General features: G+C 49.4%; 1 protein-coding gene across 2 annotated transcripts; it reads left to right on the top strand.

Annotated features, from left to right (window-relative positions):
- Positions 1–1,378: 1,378 nt before the first annotated feature.
- mettl14 (methyltransferase 14, N6-adenosine-methyltransferase non-catalytic subunit) lies at positions 1,379–26,254 on the top strand. 2 transcript variants are annotated; one of them, XM_071408496.1, is made up of 12 exons: positions 1,379–1,588; positions 5,135–5,223; positions 5,493–5,580; positions 8,976–9,053; positions 9,183–9,270; positions 9,682–9,772; positions 13,866–14,007; positions 15,759–15,851; positions 20,873–20,989; positions 24,079–24,289; positions 25,023–25,115; positions 25,680–26,254. In XM_071408496.1, the coding sequence occupies exons 1-12, from the start codon at positions 1,523–1,525 to the stop codon at positions 25,889–25,891; spliced, it is 1,368 nt and encodes a 455-aa protein (XP_071264597.1). In that variant the 5' UTR covers positions 1,379–1,522; the 3' UTR covers positions 25,892–26,254. The 2 variants fall into 2 exon arrangements, with proteins under 2 accessions (XP_071264597.1, XP_071264598.1); XM_071408497.1 differs by lacking the exon at positions 1,379–1,588 and adding an exon at positions 1,709–1,748.
- The last annotated feature ends 143 nt before the right edge of the window (positions 26,255–26,397 follow it).

Below are 26,397 nucleotides of genomic sequence, written 5' to 3'. Positions count from 1 at the left end.
ATCCTAACACTTCCTGTTTTGTATATATCATTTAGGAACCTAACACTTCCTGTTTTGTGTATATCATTTAGGATCCTAACACTTCCTGTTTTGTGTATATCATTTAGGATCCTAACACTTCCTGTTTTGTATATATCATTTAGGATCCTAACACTTCCTGTTTTGTGTATATCATTTAGGAACCTAACACTTCCTGTTTTGTATATATCATTTAGGATCCTAACACTTCCTGTTTTGTATATATCATTTAGGAACCTAACACTTCCAAGCACGTCACTGTAGAGTTTACACCTGTTGTATTCGGCGCATGTAACCAATAAAAATTGATTTGAAAAACTTTCATAAAAATAAAAATAAAATATATATATATATATATATATACAAATGTCCCTTATTTTAAGGTCAACCCTGTTATGTGAAATGAACTCTCATTTTAATATTAATAGTTGTAATATTGAACCTAATCACAGAGTGGAAGCAGGGGAACTGGTTCTAATGTTTTCTGACATGTTCTGGTGTTTGGTGGTGGGAAACTGAGTGGTTCGAGTGGAACGACAGGCTAGACATGTTTTAACAGTTTCATTATGTTTTGGGGGGTGTAACTGGGATTCAATTGCCCCTCCCTGTTGCACACAACAAGCTTCCATTTCCCCTGTCACAAGGAGGTATGGATGATTTAAGATGAAATCGTCAACCCTGTTACGGTCATCCCTGTTCCAGTCAACCCTGCTACTAGAATTGGTGGAACAACCCTGCTACTAGAATTGGTGGAACAACCCTGCTACTGGAATTGGTGGAACAACCCTGATACTGGAATTGGTGGAACAACCCTGATACTGGAATTGGTGGAACAACCCTGCTACTGGAACAACCCTGCTACTGGAATTGGTGGAACAACCCTGCTACTAGAATTGGTGGAACAACCCTGCTACTGGAACAACCCTGCTACTGGAACAACCCTGCTACTGGAACAACCCTGCTACTGGAACAACCCTGCTACTGGAACAACCCTGCTACTAGAACAACCCTGCTACTAGAATTGGTGGAACAACCCTGCTACTGGAATTGGTGGAACAACCCTGATACTAGAATTGGTGGAACAACCCTGCTACTATAATTGGGTTTGGTAGAGGCATGGGCTAGCTAGATGAAGTTAACGCCGCTCTTCCAGCACACTTTGGGCGGAAGTAGAGAGAATTGGTGACAAACGGCCTTTCTGATGATCATTGTTTACAGTTTGTTCACGGTGGAGTAACGTGATACAACATCACCACAGTGTGGCCGCATCTACTCATTGCACCAGCAGAAAGACAGGGACGCGATGTCTTCTGTCGTCGGAGGAAAAAAACAATGACGCAAATCACAGGCGCAGCAGTTGAACCGGAACGACGTCATCAGAACCCGACTAACGTTCATTGTTTTCGAGGGTAGTAAAAGCTTTTCGACCCCCCGCCAGAGAAAACAGTTTTAAGCATTTTGTGAACTAACGAAATACTTTATTAAACTAATCACCGATAAAGAAATGAATAGTCGCCTACAGGAGATACGGGAAAAGCAGAAGCTGCGACGCCAGCTTCTAGCTCAACAGGTAGCTAGCTAAAGCTAAGTTAGTATCCTAGCTAGCGAGCTAACATGCGTTGTCTTCTTGTTTACATGCTAGCTCAACAGGTAGCTAGCTAAAGCTAAGTTAGTATCCTAGCTAGCGAGCTAACATGCGTTGTCTTCTTGTTTACATGCTAGCTCAACAGGTAGCTAGCTAAAGCTAAGTTAGTATACTAGCTAGCGAGCTAACATGCGTTGTCTACCTTGTTTACATGCTAGCCCTCTAAAGTGAGCCTTTAGCCTGGGGGAAGAGCTATGTATCTAGCTACATAACTACCATACCTTGTTAGTTAACTAACATTCGTAGCTAATGTAAACATCTAACGTTAGCTATGTGTTTGACTTAACCGAATAGGATTAGGTCAACAGGTAACGTTAGCTATTAGCATGACTAACATATCATTACCTAGCACATCTTCTAAAGTGAGCCTCTAGTTAGCTAATAACTTGTTAGCTAACAATCGTAATTACTGTACATATTATTGTTATTTTGGCTTATTTTGTCGCCGTGGAGCGAGGCCAATTGATCTTGATTGAGTTGAGTGGAAAAAGTTAACCAGCGCATGATAGTTGACAAAGTATCTTTTAACAACTAATAATAGTTGCGTTAGCTAGCTATTGTTCGTCCTAGACATTAGTTACTGTTATGACGTGAGAGCATTTGTGCCTATGATTGTAGCTAGCTAAGAGACTGATCGCTTCTAGCTGAATCATTATCTCTGTGCATTAGACCAAGAAAGCTCAGATTCAAACTCCCATTATTAACCAGCTCTGCAACCGTTAATGTCAAAGTACGTTTGTTTATCACCAAATTTGTTTATCACTGTCTTCATTTACTCCCGTTATGCCGGTATATAGACACTGGACAAGAATATAAATGCAACATGTAAAGTTTCATGAGCTGAAATGTTCCAGACGCACAAAAAGCATATTTCGCTCTAATTTGTTTACATCCCATGTTAGTGAGCGTTTCTCCTTTACCAAGAGATTCCATTCACCTGACAGATGTGGCATATCAAGAAGCTGATTAAACAGCGCGATCATTACACAGGTGCACCTTGTGCTGGGGGACAATAAAAAGACACTAAAATGCACAGTTTTGTCACAACACAATGCCACAGGTGATTGGCTGGACCTGGCTCCCAAGTGGGTGGTCCTGGCTCCCAATTGGGTGGTCCTATGCCCTCCCAGGCCCAACCATGGCCATTCATGTGAAATCCATAGATTAGGGCCTAAGGAATTGATTGATTTCCATTATCTTCTTTGGCACCTCATGTAAACCTCATTGCTGCCATGCAGGTTGGTAGTCTACTACATCTAATTTATTTAGCCCTGTTTTGGAGGTACATACCGGCCATAACGGGAGTAAATTAAGGTAGTTGCTCAGCGAATATCCACATTTGGTGAATCAACTAATATATTTTGACATAACGCCTGCAGAGCTGGTGAATGGGAGTGTTAGTCTGAGCTTTATTGTTTTGTTTTACATACCGCACAGATACTGGTTCAGCTTGTAGCTAATCTTCATATCTAACTGACTTGTTTGGTCCTGTCCTAGTTGGGAGCAGAGAGTGATAGCTTTTAGCTAGTTAACTAACTTGTTCGTTCCTCTCCTAGTTGGGAGCAGAGAGTGATAGCTTTTAGCTAGTTAACTAACTTGTTCGTTCCTCTCCTAGTTGGGAGCAGAGAGTGATAGCTTTTAGCTAGTTAACTAACTTGTTCGTTCCTCTACTAGTTGGGAGCAGAGAGTGATAGCTTTTAGCTAGTTAACTAACTTGTTCGTTCCTCTACTAGTTGGGAGCAGAGAGTGATAGCTTTTAGCTAGTTAACTAACTTGTTCGTTCCTCTACTAGTTGGGAGCAGAGAGTGATAGCTTTTAGCTAGTTAACTAACTTGTTCGTTCCTCTCCTAGTTGGGAGCAGAGAGTGATAGCTTTTAGCTAGTTAACTAACTTGTTCGTTCCTCTACTAGTTGGGAGCAGAGAGTGATAGCTTTTAGCTAGTTAACTAACTTGTTCGTTCCTCTACTAGTTGGGAGCAGAGAGTGATAGCTTTTAGCTAGTTAACTAACTTGTTCGTTCCTCTCCTAGTTGGGAGCAGAGAGTGATAGCTTTTAGCTAGTTAACTAACTTGTTCGTTCCTCTCCTAGTTGGGAGCAGAGAGTGATAGCTTTTAGCTAGTTAACTAACTTGTTCGTTCCTCTACTAGTTGGGAGCAGAGAGTGATAGCTTTTAGCTAGTTAACTAACTTGTTCGTTCCTCTACTAGTTGGGAGCAGAGAGTGATAGCTTTTAGCTAGTTAACTAACTTGTTCGTTCCTCTACTAGTTGGGAGCAGAGAGTGATAGCTTTTAGCTAGTTAACTAACTTGTTCGTTCCTCTCCTAGTTGGGAGCAGAGAGTGATAGCTTTTAGCTAGTTAACTAACTTGTTCGTTCCTCTACTAGTTGGGAGCAGAGAGTGATAGCTTTTAGCTAACATTACTAGTTAACTAACTTGTTCGTTCCTCTCCTATTTGGGAACAAAGAGTGATAGCTTTTAGCTAACAGTACTAGTTAACTAACTTGTTCGTTCCTCTCCTAGTTGGGAACAAAGAGTGATAGCTTTTAGCTAACATTACTAGTTAACTAACTTGTTCGTTCCTCTCCTAGTTGGGAGCAGAGAGTGATAGCTTTTAGCTAACAGTACTAGTTAACTAACTTGTTCGTTCCTCTCCTAGTTGGGAACAAAGAGTGATAGCTTTTAGCTAACATTACTAGTTAACTAACTTGTTCGTTCCTCTCCTAGTTGGGAGCAGAGAGTGATAGCTTTTAGCTAACATTACTAGTTAACTAACTTGTTCGTTCCTCTCCTAGTTGGGAGCAGAGAGTGATAGCTTTTAGCTAACAGTACTAGTTAACTAACTTGTTCGTTCCTGTCTTAGCTAACATCTTTAGAAATGGACATATTTAAAAGAGATCTTAAAACACACCCTCTGCTTTCCCTCAGGGTGCTTTTTAGTCATTCGGTTTTTATTATTATATTAGGTTTTTTTAATCTTCATATGTTTTTGTGTACTAAATGTCTGTTTTTATTTTCATTGTTTTTTAAATAATTTTTCTGTGAAGCACGTTTCGTTGCATTGCATGTCTGCTGTATACATTAAGCTTGATTTTATTTGAGCAGAGAGTGATAGCTTTTAGCTAAGATTAGTAGCTAGCTAACTAGCTTGTCCGTTCCTGTCCTAGTTGAGAGCAGAGATTGATAGCTTTTAGCTAAGATTAGTAGCTAGCTAACTAGCTTGTCCGTTCCTGTCCTAGCTAACATTAGTAGCTAACTAGCTTGTCCGTTCCTGTCCTAGTTGAGAGCAGAGATTGATAGCTTTTAGCTAAGATTAGTAGCTAGCTAACTAGCTTGTCCGTTCCTGTCCTAGCTAACATCCATAGCTAACTAACTTGTCTGTTCCTGTCGTAGCTAACATTAATAGCTAACTGACTTGTCCGATCCTGTCTTAGCTAATTATTAATAGCTAGCTAACTTGTCCGTTCCTCCCCTAGTTGGGAGCAGAGAGTGCGGACAGTATTGGCGCCGTTCTGAACAGCAAAGACGAACTGAAGGAGATTGAGGAGACCAGAGAGACATGCAGGTATGACACACACACACACACACACACACAGACACTGTCACAGGTATACACTCACACACACACAGAGACTACTGTCACAGGTACACACACACACACAGACACTGTCACAGGTGTACACTCACACACACAGAGACTACTGTCACAGGTACTCACACACTTCCAGCAATCAGTATTTCTCAATTCCTTGGGGACCCCCAGAGTGTGCACATTTTTGTTCCAGTCCAGCCCTATCACTTGGTTTAACTATTCAACAAGTTGTGTATGTGTAGGGCATCGTTCGATACTGCCGGGCCGAGCTCCAAGAGGAAGCTTCAGGTGGAGGGAGAGGACACAGAGGAGGACGTTGAGGAGCAGAAGGTAGGAAAACACAAACAGGTCACTGAGAGAAACGTCTCTGTGATAGACTGGATCACTGAGAGGAAAGACTGGATCACTGAGAGGAACGTATCTGTAATAGACTGGATCACTGAGAGGAACGTATCTGTAATAGACTGGATCACTGAGAGGAACGTATCTGTAATAGACTAGATCACTGAGAGGAACGTATCTGTAATAGACTGGATCACTGAGAGGAACGTATCTGTAATAGACTAGATCACTGAGCGGATAGACTGGATCACTGAGAGGAATGTATCTGTAATAGACTAGATCACTGAGAGGAACGTCTCTGTAATAGACTGGATCACTGAGAGGAACGTCTCCGTAATAGACTGGATCACTGAGAGGAACGTCTCTGTAATAGACTGGATCACTGAGAGGAATGTATCTGTAATAGACTAGATCACTGGGAGGAATGTATCTGTAATAGACTAGATCACTGAGAGGAACGTCTCTGTAATAGACTGGATCACTGAGAGGAACGTATCTGTAATAGACTGGATCACTGAGAGGAACGTATCTGTAATAGACTAGATCACTGAGCGGATAGACTGGATCACTGAGAGGAATGTATCTGTAATAGACTAGATCACTGAGCGGATAGACTGGATCACTGAGAGGAACGTATCTGTAATAGACTGGATCACTGAGAGGAACGTATCTGTAATAGACTAGATCACTGAGAGGAACGTATCTGTAATAGACTAGATCACTGAGCGGATAGACTGGATCACTGAGAGGAACGTATCTGTAATAGACTGGATCACTGAGAGGAACGTCTCTGTAATAGACTGGATCACTGAGAGGAACGTATCTGTAATAGACTAGATCACTGAGAGGAACGTCTCTGTAATAGACTGGATCACTGAGAGGAACGTCTCCGTAATAGACTGGATCACTGAGAGGAACGTCTCCGTAATAGACTGGATCACTGAGAGGAACGTATCTGTAATAGACTGGATCACTGAGAGGAACGTATCTGTAATAGACTGGATCACTGAGAGGATAGACTGGATCACTGAGAGGAACGTATTGTAGGAACGTATTGTAGGAACCAGCCGGTCCAGATTGTAGGAACCAGCCTGTCCAGAAACCAGTCGGTCCAGATTGTAGGAACCAGTCGGTCCAGATTGTAGGAACCAGTCGGTCCAGATTGTAGGAACCAGTCGGTCCAGATTGTAGGAACCAGTCGGTCCAGATTGTAGGAACCAGCCGGTCCAGATTGTAGGAACCAGTCGGTCCAGGAACCAGCCGGTCCAGATTGTAGGAACCAGCCGGTCCAGATTGTAGGAACCAGTCGGTCCAGGAACCAGTCGGTCCAGATTGTAGGAACCAGCCGGTCCAGATTGTAGGAACCAGCCGGTCCAGATTGTAGGAACCAGCCGGCCCAGATTGTAGGGACCAGCCGGTCCAGATTGTAGGGACCAGCCGGTCCAGATTGTAGGAACCAGTCTGTCCAGAATGTAGGAACCAGTCGGTCCAGATTGTAGGAACCAGCCGGTCCAGGAACCAGTCGGTCCAGATTGTAGGAACCAGCCGGTCCAGATTGTAGGAACCAGCCGGTCCAGATTGTAGGAACCAGTCGGTCCAGATTGTAGGAACCAGTCGGTCCAGATTGTAGGAACCAGTCGGTCCAGATTGTAGGAACCAGTCGGTCCAGATTGTAGGAACCAGTCGGTCCAGATTGTAGGAACCAGTCGGTCCGGATTGTAGGAACCAGCCGGTCCGGATTGTAGGAACCAGCCAATCCGGATTGTAGGAACCAGCCGGTCCAGATTGTAGGAACCAGTCGGTCCAGATTGTAGGAACCAGCCGGTCCAGATTGTAGGAACCAGCCGGTCCAGATTGTAGGAACCAGCCGGTCCAGATTGTAGGAACCAGTCGGTCCAGATTGTAGGAACCAGCCGGTCCAGATTGTAGGAACCAGCCGGTCCAGATTGTAGGAACCAGCCGGTCCAGATTGTAGGAACCAGTCGGTCCAGGAACCAGTCGGTCCAGATTGTAGGAACCAGCCGGTCCGGATTGTAGGAACCAGTCGGTACAGGAACCAGCCGGTACAGATTGTAGGAACCAGCCGGTCCAGATTGTAGGAACCAGTCGGTCCAGATTGTAGGAACCAGCCGGTCCGGATTGTAGGAACCAGTCGGTCCAGGAACCAGTCGATCCAGATTGTAGGAACCAGCCGGTCCAGATTGTAGGAACCAGCCGGTCCAGATTGTAGGAACCAGTCGGTCCAGATTGTAGGAACCAGTCGGTCCAGATTGTAGGAACCAGTCGGTCCAGATTGTAGGAACCAGCCGGTCCAGATTGTAGGAACCAGCCGGTCCAGATTATAGGAACCAGTCGGTCCAGATTGTAGGAACCAGCCGGTCCAGATTGTAGGAACCAGCCGTCCAGATTGTAGGAACCAGCCGGTCCAGATTGTAGGAACCAGTCGGTCCAGGAACCAGCCGGTCCAGATTGTAGGAACCAGCCGGTCCAGATTGTAGGGAACCAGCCGGTCCAGATTGTAGGGAACCAGCCGGTCCAGATTGTAGGAACCAGCCGGTCCAGATTGTAGGAACCAGCCGGTCCAGGAACCAGCCGGTCCAGATTGTAGGAACCAGCCGGTCCAGATTGTAGGAACCAGCCGGTCCAGATTGTAGGAAACCAGTCGGTCCAGATTGTAGGAACCAGTCGGTCCAGATTGTAGGAACCAGCCGGTCCAGGAACCAGCCGGTCCAGATTGTAGGAACCAGTCGGTCCAGATTGTAGGAACCATCCGGTCCAGATTGTAGGAACCAGTCGGTCCAGGAACCAGTCGGTCCAGATTGTAGGAACCAGCCGGTCCAGATTGCAGGAACCAGTCGGTCCAGATTGTAGGAACCAGCCGGTCCAGATTGCAGGAACCAGCCGGTCCAGATTGTAGGAACCAGTCGGTCCAGGAACCAGTCGGTCTGGATTGTAGGGAACCAGCCGGTCCAGATTGTAGGAACCAGTCGGTCCAGGAACCAGTCGGTCCAGGAACCAGTCGGTCCGGATTGTAGGGACCAGCCGGTCCAGATTGTAGGAACCAGCCGGTCCAGATTGTAGGAACCAGTCGGTCCGGATTGTAGGAACCTGCCGGTCCAGATTGTAGGAACCAGTCGTTCCGGATTGTAGGAACCTGCCGGTCCAGGAACCAGCCGGTCCAGATTGTAGGAACCAGCCGGTCCTGATTGTAGTAACCAGCCGGTCCAGATTGTAGGAACCAGCCGGTCCAGATTGTAGGAACCAGCCGGTCCAGATTGTAGGAACCAGCCGGTCCAGATTGTAGGAACCAGCCGGTCCGGATTGTAGGAACCAGTCAGTATGCGTTTCATTGTGTGTGTGTGTGTGTGTGTGTGTGTGTGTAGGAAGAGTTGGAGGTGCAGCCACCAGATGAGAGCAACCCTTATGAAGAGGTCTACAAGGACTCTACCACCTTCCTCAAGGTAACACACAAACACACAAACACACACCTCTCACCACACACACACACACACACACACACACACACACACACACACACACGACATACATGTCAACTCTGTTGTTATAGGTTAACTGTCTGTCTGTTTCAGGGTACCCAGAGTCTGAACCCCCATAATGATTACTGTCAACACTTTGTCGACACCGGACATCGACCACAGGACTTCATCAGAGACGTCGGTACGTGTGTGTGTGTGTGTGTAATCTCTGTGTGTGTGTGTAATCTCTGTGTGTGTATGTGTGTGTTTAATCTATGTGTGTAACCTGTGCGTGTGTAACCTGTGTGTGTGTTTAATCTGTGTGTGTAATCTGTGTGTTTAATCTGTGTGTAATCTGTGTGTGTGTAATCTGTGTGTGTGTGTGTGTAATCTGTGTGTGTGTAATCTGTGTGTGTGTGTATTCTGTATGTGTATTCTGTATGTGTAATCTGTATGTGTATTCTGTATGTGTAATCTGTGTGTGTAATCTGTATGTGTGTAATCTGTGTGTGTGTGTGTGTGTATTCTGTATGTGTAATCTGTATGTGTATTCTGTATGTGTAATCTGTGTGTGTAATCTGTATGTGTAATCTGTGTGTGTAATCTGTTTCAGGTCTGGCTGACAGGTTTGAAGAGTATCCTAAACTCAGAGAGCTGATCAGACTGAAGGATGAGCTGATCTCAACCACCAACACCCCCCCCATGTAGGTCCCAGTCATTACCCCCCCATGTAGGTCCCAGTCATTACCCCCCCATGTAGGTCCCAGTCATTATCCCCCCATGTAGGTACCAGTCATTACCCCCCCATGTAGGTCCCAGTCATTACCCCCCCCATGTAGGTCCCAGTCATTACCCCCCCCCATGTAGGTCCCAGTCATTACCCCCCCATGTAGGTCCCAGTCATTACCCCCCCCCATGTAGGTCCCAGTCATTACCCCCCCATGTAGGTCCCAGTCATTACCCGCCCATGTAGGTCAGAGTCATTACCCCCCCCTCCCATGTAGGTCCCAGTCATTACCCCCCCCCCCCTCCCATGTAGGTCCCAGTCATTACCCCCCCATGTAGGTCCCAGTCATTACCCCCCCATGTAGGTCCCAGTCATTACAATCAATCAATTTTATTTTATATAGCCCTTCGTACATCAGCTAATATCTCGAAGTGCTGTACAGACACCCAGCCTAAAACCCCAAACAGCTAGTAATGCAGGTGTAGAAGCACGGTGGCTAGGAAAAACTCCCTAGAAAGGCCAAAACCTAGGAAGAAACCTAGAGAGGAACCAGGCTATGAGGGGTGGCCAGTCCTCTTCTGGCTGTGCCGAGTGGAGATTATAACAGAACTATGCCAAGATGTTCAAAAATGTTCATAAGTGACCAGCATGGTCAAATAATAATCATGAATAATTTTCAGTTGGCTTTTCATAGCCGATCATCAAGAGTTGAAAAACAACAGGTCTGGGACAGGTAGGGGTTCCATAACCGCAGGCAGAACAGCTGAAACTGGAATAGCAGCAAGGCCAGGCGGACTGGGGACAGCAAGGAGTCACCACGGGCGGCAGTCCCGACGCATGGTCCTAGGGCTCAGGTCCTCCGAGAGAAAGAAATTACCCCCCCATGTAGGTCCCAGTCATTACCCCCCCATGTAGGTCCCAGTCATTACCCCCCCCTCCCATGTAGGTCCCAGTCATTACCCCCCCCATGTAGGTCCCAGTCATTACCCCCCCATGTAGGTCCCAGTCATTACCCCCCCATGTAGGTACCAGTCATTACCCCCCCATGTAGGTCCCAGTCATTACCCCCCCCCATGTAGGTCCCAGTCATTACCCCCCCCTATGTAGGTCCCAGTCATTACCCCCCCATGTAGGTCCCAGTCATTACCCCCCCATGTAGGTCCCAGTCATTACCCCCCATGTAGGTCCCAGTCATTACCCCCCCCATGTAGGTCCCAGTCATTACCCCCCCATGTAGGTCCCAGTCATTACCCCCCCATGTAGGTCCCAGTCATTACAATCAATCAATTTTATTTTATATAGCCCTTCGTACATCAGCTAATATCTCGAAGTGCTGTACAGACACCCAGCCTAAAACCCCAAACAGCTAGTAATGCAGGTGTAGAAGCACGGTGGCTAGGAAAAACTCCCTAGAAAGGCCAAAACCTAGGAAGAAACCTAGAGAGGAACCAGGCTATGAGGGGTGGCCAGTCCTCTTCTGGCTGTGCCGGGTGGAGATTATAACAGAACTTATGCCAAGATGTTCAAAAATGTTCATAAGTGACAAGCATGGTCAAATAATAATCATGAATAATTTTCAGTTGGCTTTTCATAGCCGATCATCAAGAGTTGAAAAACAACAGGTCTGGGACAGGTAGGGGTTCCATAACCGCAGGCAGAACAGCTGAAACTGGAATAGCAGCAAGGCCAGGCGGACTGGGGACAGCAAGGAGTCACCACGGGCGGCAGTCCCGACGCATGGTCCTAGGGCTCAGGTCCTCCGAGAGAAAGAAATTACCCCCCCATGTAGGTCCCAGTCATTACCCCCCCATGTAGGTCCCAGTCATTACCCCCCCCTCCCATGTAGGTCCCAGTCATTACCCCCCCCATGTAGGTCCCAGTCATTACCCCCCCCCCATGTAGGTCCCAGTCATTACACCCCCCATGTAGGTCCCAGTCATTACCCCCCCATATAGGTCCCAGTCATTACCCCCCCCCATGTAGGTCCCAGTCATTACCCCCCCATGTAGGTCCCAGTCATTACCCCCCCATGTAGGTCCCAGTCATTACCCCCCCATGTAGGTCCCAGTCATTACACCCCCCCATGTAGGTCCCAGTCATTACACCCCCCCATGTAGGTCCCAGTCATTACACCCCCCATGTAGGTCCCAGTCATTACCCCCCCATGTAGGTCCCAGTCATTACCCCCCCATGTAGGTCCCAGTCATTACCCCCCCATGTAGGTCCCAGTCATTACACCCCCCCATGTAGGTCCCAGTCATTACCCCCCCATGTAGGTCCCAGTCATTACACCCCTCCCATGTAGGTCCCAGTCATTACACCCCCCCATGTAGGTCCCAGTCATTACCCCCCCATGTAGGTCCCAGTCATTACACCCCCCCATGCCCCATGTAGGTCCCAGTCATTACCCCCCCATGTAGGTCCCAGTCATTACACACCCCCCATGTAGGTTCCAGTCATTGCACACCCCCCATGTAGGTCCCGGTCATTGCACACCCCCCATGTAGGTCCCGGTCATTACCCCCCCCCCCCCCATGTAGGTCCCAGTCATTACCCCCCCATGCCCCATGTAGGTCCCAGTCATTACACCCCCCCCCCCATGTAGGTCCCAGTCATTACCCCCCCCCCCCCATGTACGTACCAGTCATTACACCCCTCCCATGTAGGTCCCAGTCATTACCCCCCCATGTAGGTCCCAGTCATTACCCCCCCATGTAGGTCCCAGTCATTACACCCCCATGTAGGTCCCAGTCATTACCCTCCTCCCATGTAGGTCCCAGTCATTACCCCCCCTCCATTGTAGGTACCAGTCATTACCCCCCCATGTAGGTCCCAGTCATTACCCCCCCCCCCCATGTAGGTCCCAGTCATTACCCTCCTCCATTGTAGGTCCCAGTCATTACCCCCCCATGTAGGTCCCAGTCATTACACCTCCCCATGTAGGTCCCAGTCATTACACCCCTCCCATGTAGGTCCCAGTCATTACACCTCTCCATGTAGGTCCCAGTCATTACCCCCCCCCCATGTAGGTCCCAGTCATTACCCCCCCCATGTAGGTACCAGTCATTACACCCCCCATGTAGGTCCCAGTCATTACACCCCCCATGTAGGTCCCAGTCATTACACCCCCCATGTAGGTCCCAGTCATTACACCCCCCATGTAGGTCCCAGTCATTACACCCCCCATGTAGGTCCCAGTCATTACACCCCCCATGTAGGTCCCAGTCATTACACCCCCCATGTAGGTCCCAGTCATTACACCCCCCATGTAGGTCCCAGTCATTACCCCCCCCATGTAGGTCCCAGTCATTACACACACCCCATGTAGGTCCCAGTCATTACCCCCCTCCCATGTAGGTCCCAGTCAATACATCACCCCCATGTAGATCCCAGTCATTACACCCCCATGTAGGTCCCAGTCATTACACCCCCCCCCCCCCCCCCCCATGTAGGTCCCAGTCATTACCCTCCCCTCCCATGTAGGTCCCAGTCATTACCCCCCCCCCATGTAGGTCCCAGTCATTACCCCCCCATGTAGGTCCCAGTCATTAACCCCCCATGTAGGTCCCAGTCAATGATTCCGGATAGGAGAGTCTATTAAATGACTCTGGATAGGAGAGTCTGTTAAATGACTCTGAATCAGAGAGTCTGTTAAGTGACTCTGGATAGGAGAGTCTGTTAAATGACTCTGGATAGGAGAGTCTGTTAAATGACTCTGGATCGGAGAGTCTGTTAAATGACTCCCTACTGTAGTGACTCTGGATAGGAGAGTCTGTTAAATGACTCCCTACTGTAGTGACTCTGGATAGGATCCGTCTGCTAAATGACTCCCTACTGTAGTGACTCCGGATAGGAGCCGTCTGCTAAATGACTCCCTACTGTAGTGACTCTGGATAGGAGCCGTCTGTTAAATGACTCCCTACTGTAGTGACTCTGGATAGGAGCCGTCTGCTAAATGACTCCCTACTGTAGTGACTCTGGATAGGAGCCGTCTGTTAAATGACACCCTACTGTAGTGACTTTGGATAGGAGCCGTTTGCTAAATGACTCCCGTGTTAATGTGTGTCTAGGTATCTGCAGGCCGACCCAGAGCACTTTGACCTGCGTGACCTGAAGACTAAGTTTGATGTGATCCTGCTGGAGCCTCCGCTAGAGGAATACTACAGGGAGTCAGGAATACCCCACACAGAACGCTACTGGAACTGGGACGATGTGAGTTACTGTGGGGGGGGGGGTTAGAGGAGTACTACAGGGAGTCAGGAATACCTCACACAGAACGCTACTGGAACTGGGACGATGTGAGTTACTGTGGGGGGGGGGGGGGTTAGAGGAATACTACAGGGAGTCAGGAATACCTCACACAGAACACTACTGGAACTGGGACGATGTGAGTTACTGTGGGGGGGGGGGTTAGAGGAGTACTACAGATAGTCAGGAATACCTCACACAGAACACTACTGGAACTGGGACGATGTGAGTTACTGTGGGGGGGGGGGGGGTTAGAGGAATACTACAGAGAGTCAGGAATACCCCACACAGAACACTACTGGACCTGGGACGATGTGAGTTACTGTGGGGGGGGGGTTAGAGGAGTACTACAGATAGTCAGGAATACCTCACACAGAACGCTACTGGAACTGGGACGATGTGAGTTACTGTGGGGGGGGGGGGATTAGAGGAATACTACAGATAGTCAGGAATACCTCACACAGAACGCTACTGGAACTGGGACGATGTGAGTTACTGTGGGGGGGGGGGTTAGAGGAGTACTACAGGGAGTCAGGAATACCTCACACAGAACGCTACTGGAACTGGGACGATGTGAGTTACTGTGTAAAGAGTATGAAGATATTAAATAGAAGCTATGTTAAATATAAAATAATATATGTTTATTAAATAAAGCTTTCTGTTGATTTCTCTCATCTCTTTACTTTTTCTCTCCCCCTCCTCTTCTCTCTCCCTCTCCTCTTCTCTCTCCCCCTCCTCTTCCCTCTCCCCCTCTTCTTCTCTCCCCTCCTCTTCTCTTTCTCTCCCCCTCCTCTTCTCTCTCCCCCTCCTCTTCTCTCTCCCCTCTTCTCTCTCTCTCTCCCCTCTTCTCTCTCCCCTCCTCTTCTCTCTCTCTCTCCCCTCTTCTCTCTCCCCCTCCTCTTCTCTCTCTCCCTCTCCTCTTCTCTCTCTCTCCCCTCTTCTCTCTCCCCCTCCCCTTCTCTCTCCCCCTCCTCTTCTCTCTCTCCCCCTCTTATCTCTCTCCCCCTCCTCTTCTCTCTCTCTCTCTCTCTCTCTCTCTCTCTCTCTCTCTCCCCCTCCTCTTCTCTCTCTCTCTCCCCTCTTCTCTCTCCCCCTCCTCTTCTCTCTCTCTCCCCTCTTCTCTCTCTCTCCCCCCCCTCCTCGTCTCTCTCCCTCCTCTTCTCTCTCTCTCTCCCCCTCCTCTTCTCTCTCTCCCCTCCTCTTCTCTCTCTCTCTCCCCTCCTCTCTCTCCCCCTCCTCTTCTCCCTCCCTCCTCTCTCTCTCTCCCCTCTTCTCTCTCTCTCCCCTCTTCTCTCTCCCCCTCCTCTTCTCTCTCCCCCTCCTCTTCTCTCTCTCCCCTCTTCTCTCTCTCCCCCCCCTCCTCGTCTCTCTCCCTCCTCTTCTCTCTCTCTCTCCCCCTCCTCTTCTCTCTCCCCCTCCTCTTCTCTCTCTCCCCTCTTCTCTCTCTCCCCCTCCTCTTCTCTCTCTCTCTCCCCTCTTCTCTCCCCGTTCTCTCTCTCCCCTCTTCTCTCTCCCCCCCTCTTCTCTCTCCCCCTCCTCTTCTCTCTCCCCCTCTTCTCTCTCCCCCTCCTCTTCTCTCTCTCTCCCCCTCCTCTTCTCTCTCTCTCCCCCTCCCCTTCTCTCTCTCTCCCCCTCCTCTTCTCTCTCTCTCCCCCTCCTCTTCTCTCTCTCTCCTCCTCCTCCTCTTCTCTCTCCCCCCTCTTCTCTCCCTCTAGATAATGAAGCTGGAGATAGAGGAGATTTCGGCCCTGCGTTCCTTTGTCTTTCTCTGGTGTGGATCAGGAGAGGGACTGGACCTGGGGAGAATGGTATTACACACAGAGAGAGGGACTGGACCTGGGGAGAATGGTACTATACACAGAGAGGGACTGGACCTGGGGAGAATGGTATTACACACAGAGAGAGGGACTGGACCTGGGGAGAATGGTACTATACACAGAGAGAGGGACTGGACCTGGGGAGAATGGTATTACACACAGAGAGAGGGACTGGACCTGGGGAGAATGGTATTACACAGAGAGGGACTGGACCTGGGGAGAATGGTACTATACACACAGAGAGAGGGACTGGACCTGGGAAGAATGGTATTACACACAGAGAGGGACTGGACCTGGGGAGAATGGTACTATACACAGAGAGGGACTGGACCTGGGGAGAATGGTATTACACACAGAGAGAGAGACTGGACCTGGGGAGAATGGTATTACACAGAGAGGGACTGGACCTGGGGAGAATGGTATTACACAGAGAGGGACTGGACCTGGGGAGAATGGTATTATACACAGAGAGAGGGACTGGACCTGGGGAGAATGGTATTATACACAGAGAGAGGGACTGGACCTGGGGAGAATGGTATTATACACAGAGAGGGACTGGACCTGGGGAGAATGGTACTATACACAGAGAGGGACTGGACCTGGGGAGAATGGTACTACACACAGAGAGAGGGACTGGACCTGGGGAGAATGGTATTACACACAGAGAGGGACTGGACCTGGGGAGAATGGTACTACACACAGAGAGAGGGACTGGACCTGGGGAGAATGGTATTACACACAGAGAGGGACTGGACCTGGGGAGAATGGTATTACACACAGAGAGGGACTGGACCTGGGGAGAATGGTATTATACACAGAGAGGGACTGGACCTGGGGAGAATGGTACTATACACAGAGAGGGACTGGACCTGGGGAGAATGGTACTACACACAGAGAGAGGGACTGGACCTGGGGAGAATGGTATTACACACAGAGAGGGACTGGACCTGGGGAGAATGGTATTACACACAGAGAGGGACCTGGGGAGAATGGTATTACACACACAGAGAGAGGGACTGGACCTGGGGAGAATGGTATTATACACAGAGAGGGACTGGACCTGGGGAGAATGGTATTACACACAGAGAGGGACCTGGGGAGAATGGTATTACACACAGAGAGGGACTGGACCTGGGGAGAATGGTACTACACACAGAGAGAGGGACTGGACCTGGGGAGAATGGTATTATACACAGAGAGGGACTGGACCTGGGGAGAATGGTACTATACACAGAGAGGGACTGGACCTGGGGAGAATGGTATTACACACAGAGAGAGGGACTGGACCTGGGGAGAATGGTATTACACACACAGAGAGGGACTGGACCTGGGGAGAATGGTACTATACACAGAGAGGGACTGGACCTGGGGAGAATGGTATTACACACAGCGAGAGGGACTGGACCTGGGGAGAATGGTATTACACACAGAGAGGGGGACTGGACCTGGGGAGAATGGTATTATACACAGAGAGGGACTGGACCTGGGGAGAATGGTACTATACACAGAGAGGGACTGGACCTGGGGAGAATGGTATTATACACAGAGAGGGACTGGACCTGGGGAGAATGGTATTATACACAGAGAGGGACTGGACCTGGGGAGAATGGTATTATACACAGAGAGGGACTGGACCTGGGGAGAATGGTATTACACACAGAGAGGGACTGGACCTGGGGAGAATGGTATTACACACACAGAGAGGGACCTGGGGAGAATGGTACTATACACAGAGAGGGACTGGACCTGGGGAGAATGGTATTATACACAGAGAGGGACTGGACCTGGGGAGAATGGTATTATACACAGAGAGGGACTGGACCTGGGGAGAATGGTATTATACACAGAGAGGGACTGGACCTGGGGAGAATGGTATTACACACAGAGAGGGACTGGACCTGGGGAGAATGGTATTATACACAGAGAGGGACTGGACCTGGGGAGAATGGTATTACACACAGAGAGGGACTGGACCTGGGGAGAATGGTATTATACACAGAGAGGGACTGGACCTGGGGAGAATGGTATTATACACAGAGAGGGACTGGACCTGGGGAGAATGGTATTATACACACAGAGAGGGACTGGACCTGGGGAGAATGGTACTATACACAGAGAGGGACTGGACCTGGGGAGAATGGTATTATACACAGAGAGGGACTGGACCTGGGGAGAATGGTATTACACAGAGAGAGGGACTGGACCTGGGGAGAATGGTATTATACACAGAGAGAGGGACTGGACCTGGGGAGAATGGTATTATACACAGAGAGAGGGACTGGACCTGGGGAGAATGGTACTATACACAGAGAGGGACTGGACCTGGGGAGAATGGTATTACACACAGAGAGAGGGACTGGACCTGGGGAGAATGGTACTATACACAGAGAGGGACTGGACCTGGGGAGAATGGTATTACACACAGAGAGGGACTGGACCTGGGGAGAATGGTATTATACACAGAGAGGGACTGGACCTGGGGAGAATGGTATTACACACAGAGAGAGGTACTGGACCTGGGGAGAATGGTATTACACACACAGAGAGGGACTGGACCTGGGGAGAATGGTATTATACACAGAGAGGGACTGGACCTGGGGAGAATGGTATTATACACAGAGAGGGACTGGACCTGGGGAGAATGGTATTACACACACAGAGAGAGGGACTGGACCTGGGGAGAATGGTATTACACACACAGAGAGGGACTGGACCTGGGGAGAATGGTATTACACACACAGAGAGAGGGACTGGACCTGGGGAGAATGGTATTATACACAGAGAGGGACTGGACCAACTGGCTAGTGTAGTCAACTGGCTAAACTGGCTAGTGTAGTCAACTGGTTAGTGTAGTCAACTGGCTAGTGTAGTCAACTGGCTAGTGTAGTCAACTGGTTAGTGTAGTCAACTGGCTAGTGTAGTCAACTGGTTAGTGTAGTCAACTGGTTAGTGTAGTCAACTGGCTAGTGTAGTCAACTGGCTAGTGTAGTCAACTGGCTAGTGTAGTCAACTGGCTAGTGTAGTCAACTGGTTAGTGTAGTCAACTGGCTCGTGTAGTCAACTGGCTCGTAGTCAACTGGCTCGTGTAGTCAACTGGCTCGTGTAGTCAACTGGCTCGTGTAGTCAACTGGCTCGTAGTCAACTGGCTCGTAGTCAACTGGCTCGTGTAGTCAACTGGCTCGTGTAGTCACCTGGCTCGTAGTCAACTGGCTCGTGTAGTCAACTGGCTCGTGTAGTCAACTGGCTCGTAGTCAACCGGCTCGTGTAGTCAACCGGCTCGTGTAGTCAACCGGCTCGTAGTCAACTGGTTAGTGTAGTCAACTGGCTCGTGTAGTGAACTGGCTCGTAGTCAACTGGCTCGTGTAGTCAACTGGCTCGTGTAGTCAACTGGCTCGTAGTCAACTGGCTCGTGTAGTCAACTGGCTAGTGTAGTCAACTGGTTAGTGTAGTCAACTGGTTAGTGTAGTCAACTGGCTCGTAGTCAACTGGCTCGTGTAGTCAACTGGCTCGTAGTCAACCGGCTCGTGTAGTCAACCGGCTAGTGTAGTCAACTGGTTAGTGTAGTCAACTGGTTAGTGTAGTCAACTGGTTAGTGTAGTCAACTGGCTAAACTGGCTAGTGTAGTCAACTGGCTAGTGTAGTCAACTGGTTAGTGTAGTCAACTGGCTAGTGTAGTCAACTGGTTAGTGTAGTCAACTGGCTAGTGTAGTCAACTGGTTAGTGTAGTCAACTGGCTAGTGTAGTCAACTGGTTAGTGTAGTCAACTGGCTAGTGTAGTCAACTGGCTAGTGTAGTCAACTGTCAAGTGTAGTCAACCGGTTAGTGTAGTCAACCGGTTAGTGTAGTCAACCGGTTAGTGTAGTCAACCGGTTAGTGTAGTTAACCGGCTAGTGTAGTCAACCGGCTAGTGTAGTCAACTGGCTAGTGTAGTCAACTGGCTAGTGTAGTCAACTGGCTAGTGTAGTCAACTGGCTAGTGTAGTCAACTGGTTAGTGTAGTTAACAGTCATTTCACTACAGGTAGTGTAGTCAACTGGTTAGTGTAGTTAACTGGTTAGTGTAGTTAACAGGTTAGTGTAGTCAACTGGTTAGTGTAGTTAACTGGTTAGTGTAGTTAACTGGTTAGTGTAGTTAACAGTCATTTCACTACAGGTAGTGTAGTCAACTGGTTAGTGTAGTTAACTGGTTAGTGTAGTTAACTGGTTAGTGTAGTTAACTGGTTAGTGTAGTTAACTGGTTAGTGTAGTTAACAGTCAGTTTAGTTAACTGGTTAGTGTAGTTAACTGGTTAGTGTAGTTAACTGGTTAGTGTAGTTAACAGTCATTTCACTACAGGTAGTGTAGTTAACTGGTTAGTATAGTCAACTGGTTAGTATAGTCAACTGGTTACTGTAGTTAACTGGTTACTGTAGTTAACTGGTTAGTGTAGTTAACTGGTTAGTGTAGTTAACTGGTTAGTGTAGTTAACAGTCATTACACTACAGGTTTCCCCTTTAACTGTATATTTGTTTATGAATCTGGAGTTCAAGTGTGAAACACAAACACACAATCAACTCTCTCCTCCCTCCTCTCCCTCCTCACCCCTCTCTCTCCTCCCTCCACCCCTCTCTCTCCTCCCCCCTCTCTCCTCTTCCTCCACCCTCCTCTTCCTCTCCCTCCTCTCCCCCTATTCCCTCTTTCTCCCCTCCTCTCCTCCCCCTCTCCCTACACCCTCCTCATCCCCCACCCTCCTCCCTCCTCTCCTCCCCCTCTCCCTACACCCTCCTCATCCCCCACCCTCCTCCCTCCTCTTCCTCATCCCTCCTCTTCCTCCTCCCTTCTCTCCTCTTCCTTCTCCCTCCTCTCCTCCCCCTCTCCCTACACCCTCCTCATCCCCCACCCTCCTCCCTCCTCTTCCTCCTCCCTCCTCTTCCTCCTCCCTCCTCTCGCTCCTCCCTCCTCTTCCTCCTCTCCCTCCTCTTCCTCCTCCCTCCTCTCCGCTCCTCCCTCCTCAACCCTTCTCCCTCCTCCTCAGTGTCTGAGAAAGTGGGGTTTCAGACGTTGTGAGGATATCTGTTGGATCAAAACCAACAAGAACAACCCTGGAAAGACCAAAACCCTGGACCCTAAAGCTGTGTTTCAGAGAACCAAGGTAACACACACACCAAAACCCTGGACCCTAAAGCTGTGTTTCAGAGAACCAAGGTACCACACACACCAAAACCCTGGACCCTAAAGCTGTGTTTCAGAGAACCAAGGTAACACACCAAAACCCTGGACCCTAAAGCTGTGTTTCAGAGAACCAAGGTAACACACACACCAAAACCCTGGACCCTAAAGCTGTGTTTCAGAGAACCAAGGTACCACACACACCAAAACCCTGGACCCTAAAGCTGTGTTTCAGAGAACCAAGGTAACACACACACCAAAACCCTGGACCCTAAAGCTGTGTTTCAGAGAACCAAGGTAACACACACACCAAAACCCTGGACCCTAAAGCTGTGTTTCAGAGAACCAAGGTAACACACACACCAAAACCCTCGACCCTAAAGCTGTGTTTCAGAGAACCAAGGTAACACACACACCAAAACCCTCGACCCTAAAGCTGTGTTTCAGAGAACCAAGGTAACACACACACCAAAACCCTCGACCCTAAAGCTGTGTTTCAGAGAACCAAGGTAACACACACACCAAAACCCTGGACCCTAAAGCTGTGTTTCAGAGAACCAAGGTACCACACACACCAAAACCCTGGACCCTAAAGCTGTGTTTCAGAGAACCAAGGTAACACACCAAAACCCTGGACCCTAAAGCTGTGTTTCAGAGAACCAAGGTACCACACACACCAAAACCCTCGACCCTAAAGCTGTGTTTCAGAGAACCAAGGTACCACACACACCAAAACCCTGGACCCTAAAGCTGTGTTTCAGAGAACCAAGGTAACACACACACCAAAACCCTGGACCCTAAAGCTGTGTTTCAGAGAACCAAGGTACCACACACACACCAAAACCCTGGACCCTAAAGCTGTGTTTCAGAGAACCAAGGTACCACACACACCAAAACCCTCGACCCTAAAGCTGTGTTTCAGAGAACCAAGGTAACACACACACCAAAACCCTCGACCCTAAAGCTGTGTTTCAGAGAAACAAGGTACCACACACACCAAAACCCTCGACCCTAAAGCTGTGTTTCAGAGAACCAAGGTAACACACACACCAAAACCCTCGACCCTAAAGCTGTGTTTCAGAGAACCAAGGTACCACACCAAAACCCTGGACCCTAAAGCTGTGTTTCAGAGAACCAAGGTAACACACACACCAAAACCCTGGACCCTAAAGCTGTGTTTCAGAGAACCAAGGTAACACACCAAAACCCTGGACCCTAAAGCTGTGTTTCAGAGAACCAAGGTACCACACACACCAAAACCCTGGACCCTAAAGCTGTGTTTCAGAGAACCAAGGTACCACACCAAAACCCTGGACCCTAAAGCTGTGTTTCAGAGAACCAAGGTAACACACCAAAACCCTGGACCCTAAAGCTGTGTTTCAGAGAACCAAGGTAACACACCAAAACCCTGGACCCTAAAGCTGTGTTTCAGAGAACCAAGGTAACACACACACCAAAACCCTGGACCCTAAAGCTGTGTTTCAGAGAACCAAGGTAACACACACACCAAAACCCTGGACCCTAAAGCTGTGTTTCAGAGAACCAAGGTACCACACACACCAAAACCCTGGACCCTAAAGCTGTGTTTCAGAGAACCAAGGTACCACACCAAAACCCTGGACCCTAAAGCTGTGTTTCAGAGAACCAAGGTAACACACCAAAACCCTGGACCCTAAAGCTGTGTTTCAGAGAACCAAGGTACCACACACACCAAAACCCTGGACCCTAAAGCTGTGTTTCAGAGAACCAAGGTACCACACACACCAAAACCCTGGACCCTAAAGCTGTGTTTCAGAGAACCAAGGTACCACACACACACCAAAACCCTCGACCCTAAAGCTGTGTTTCAGAGAACCAAGGTACCACACACACACCAAAACCCTCGACCCTAAAGCTGTGTTTCAGAGAACCAAGGTACCACACACACCAAAACCCTGGACCCTAAAGCTGTGTTTCAGAGAACCAAGGTACCACACACACCAAAACCCTGGACCCTAAAGCTGTGTTTCAGAGAACCAAGGTACCACACCAAAACCCTGGACCCTAAAGCTGTGTTTCAGAGAACCAAGGTACCACACACACCAAAACCCTGGACCCTAAAGCTGTGTTTCAGAGAACCAAGGTAACACACACACCAAAACCCTGGACCCTAAAGCTGTGTTTCAGAGAACCAAGGTACCACACCAAAACCCTGGACCCTAAAGCTGTGTTTCAGAGAACCAAGGTACCACACACACCAAAACCCTGGACCCTAAAGCTGTGTTTCAGAGAACCAAGGTACCACACACACCAAAACCCTGGACCCTAAAGCTGTGTTTCAGAGAACCAAGGTACCACACACACCAAAACCCTGGACCCTAAAGCTGTGTTTCAGAGAACAAAGGTACCACACACCAAAATCCTGGACCCTAAAGCTGTGTTTCAGAGAACCAAGGTAACACACCAAAACCCTGGACCCTAAAGCTGTGTTTCAGAGAAACAAGGTAACACACCAAAACCCTGGACCCTAAAGCTGTGTTTCAGAGAAACAAGGTAACACACCAAAACCCTGGACCCTAAAGCTGTGTTTCAGAGAAACAAGGTAACACACACTGTCTGTCTCAATTTACAAAAATGTACCATGATTTCTCCCCCCTCCCTCCCTCTTCCCCTCCCTCCCCCATCTCTCCTCCACCCTCCCCCATCTCTCCTCCTCCCTCTCTTCTCCCCTCCCTCCCTCTCTCCTCCTCCCCCTCCCCTCTCTCCTCCCTCCCTCTCTCCTCCTCCCCCTCCCCTCTCTCCTCCCTCCCTCTCTCCTCCTCCCCCTCCCCTCTCTCCTCCCTCCCTCTCTCCTCCTCCCCCTCCCCTCTCTCCTCCCTCCCTCTCTCCTCCTCCCCCTCCCCTCTCTCCTCCCTCCCTCTCTCCTCCCCCCTCTCTTCTTTCTCCTCCTCCCTCTCTTCTCCCCTCCCTCCCCCCTCTCTCCTCTGTCCTCCTCCCCCCCCCCTCTCTCCCCCTCCCCCTCTCCTCCCCCCTCTCCTCCCCCTCCCTCCCCCCTCTCTCCTCCTCCTCCCCCCCCCTCCCTCCCCTCTCTAGGAACACTGTCTAATGGGTATTAAAGGAACAGTGCGACGGTCCACAGATGGGGATTTCATCCACGCCAACGTGGATATCGACCTGATTATCACCGAGGAACCTGAGATCGGGAACGTGGAGAAGCCGGTGGAGATATTCCACATTATAGAGCACTTCTGTCTGGGCAGACGTCGACTACACCTGTTTGGACGAGACTCTACTATCAGACCAGGTGGGTCAACTAGACTAGGTGGGTCATGAGACCAGGTGGGTCAACAGACCAGGTGGGTCATCAGACCAGGTGGGTCATCAGACCAGGTGGGTCAACAGACCAGGTGGGTCAACAGACCAGGTGGGTCAACAGACCAGGTGGGTCAACAGACCAGGTGGGTCATCAGACCAGGTGGGTCATCAGACCAGGTGGGTCAACAGACCAGGTGGGTCATCAGACCAGGTGGGTCATCAGACCAGGTGGGTCATCAGACCAGGTGGGTCATCAGACCAGGTGGGTCATCAGACCAGGTAGGTCATACCAATGACTGTATATGTGAAAAGACAAAGCCATGGATCACGTGACACCAGTCATTCCTATGTGAAGACTCGATACCACACTGAAACCAGTTAAGATGGCGTCTCATGGAGACATGACACGAACAGTTTGATCTACTCCAGGAAGTGACACTCTCTCTCTCCCCCTCCCTCTCTCCTCTCCTCTCTCCCCTCTCCCTGTCTTTCTCTCCCCTCTCCCCCTCTCTCTGTCTCTCTCTCCTCTCTCCCCTTCTCTCTCTCCCTCCTCTCTCTCTCCTCTCTCCTCCTCCCTCCCCTCCCCTCTCTCCCTGTCTTTCTCTCCCCTCTCTCCCCCCCTCTCTCTCCCTCCCCTCCTCTCTCTCTCTCCCCCTCTCTCTCTCTCCTCTCTCCCCCTCTCCCTCCCCTCCTCCTCCCTCCCCTCTCCTCTCTGTCTCCAGGGTGGTTGACAGTAGGTCCTACTCTGACCAACAGTAACTTCAACTCAGAGTCTTACTCCTCCCACTTCTCAATCACACAGTCTCACCTCTCAGGTAGGTCCTTAATCACACCACACACACACACACACACACACACACACACACACACACACACACACCTCAGGTAGGTCTTACACACATTCATCTGTCTTGTCTGTCCTCTCCCTCCTCCATCTAATCTCTCATCTCCTCTCTCTCTCTCCTCTCTCATCTCCTCTCTCTCTCCTCCATCTCTCATCTCCTCTCTCTCTCATCTCCTCTCTCTCTCCTCTCTCATCTCCTCTCTCTCTCTCTCTCATCTCCTCTCTCTCTCCTCCATCTCTCATCTCTCTCTCTCCTCCATCTCTCATCTCCTCTCTCTCTCCTCCATCTCTCATCTCCTCTCTCTCCTCCATCTCTCATCTCCTCTCTCTCTCCTCTCTCATCTCCTCTCTCTCTCTCTCTCTCATGTCCTCTCTCTCTCCATCTCTCATCTCCTCTCTCTCTCCATCTCATCTCCTCTCTCTCTCTCTCTAATCTCTCCTCTCTCTCCTCCATCTCCTCTCTCCTCCATCTCATCTCTCTCCTCCATCTCTTCTTCTCTGTCTAATCCCTGTTGTCTCTTGGTGTGTCCTCCAGGCTGTACGGAGGAGATAGAACGTCTGCGACCCAAGTCCCCTCCCTCCAAGCTGAAGTCAGACCGTGGAGGAGGGTCATCCCGTGGGGGGAGGGGGGGTCCTAACGCCGGCCGGGGGGGGGACAGGGGCCGGGAGAGGAACAGGTCCTTTAGAGGGGACAGGGGAGGGTTCAGAGGTCGGGGGGGTCCACACCGCGGGTTCCCACCTCGCTAGGACGGACGGACGGATCATACTGTTCTCTTGTCCACAGGGAGATGGCCGGACACTCAAATTCTATACCCTCGTCCAGAAGTGTCCTCTCCTTCTCTCCTAGTGATTGGGTTGGTGCATCCGCCCTTTTAAATCCACGAGGGGGAGTGAACGAGTGCACACTTCAGGAGAAGGATGGACAGGAGCCACTCCCACCTCTCTCTCTCACACACACACACACACACACACACACACACACACACACACACACACACACACGCGCCTATCTAGATGGTTGGAGAGTCTTCTGATCCATAGATTGATAATAAACATGTTTTTATGAATATTTTTTTGTACCTTCTAATAAAACATCATCAGAACCATTAATATGTCTGGAGTGGTTTAATCTACCAGAACATCATCAGAACCATTAATATGTCTGGAGTGGTTTAATCTACCAGAACATCATCAGAACCAGTAATATGTCTGGAGTGGTTTAATCTACCAGAACATCATCAGAACCATTAGAT

Source organism: Salvelinus alpinus, chromosome 6 (assembly GCF_045679555.1).
Source record: "Salvelinus alpinus chromosome 6, SLU_Salpinus.1, whole genome shotgun sequence".
NCBI classification, from domain to species: domain Eukaryota; kingdom Metazoa; phylum Chordata; class Actinopteri; order Salmoniformes; family Salmonidae; genus Salvelinus; species Salvelinus alpinus.
This window is presented reverse-complemented; position numbering and strand designations above follow the sequence as displayed.

Bases quoted from the DNA above. Each gene is read 5' to 3' on its own strand.
- mettl14 (XM_071408496.1), top strand. From the start codon at position 1,523: ATGAATAGTCGCCTACAGGAGATACGGGAAAAGCAGAAGCTGCGACGC. The intron at 14,008-15,758 runs GTGAGTTACTGT...CTCTCCCTCTAG, and splicing joins GCTACTGGAACTGGGACGAT to ATAATGAAGCTGGAGATAGA. The intron at 15,852-20,872 runs GTATTACACACA...CCTCCTCCTCAG, and splicing joins GACTGGACCTGGGGAGAATG to TGTCTGAGAAAGTGGGGTTT.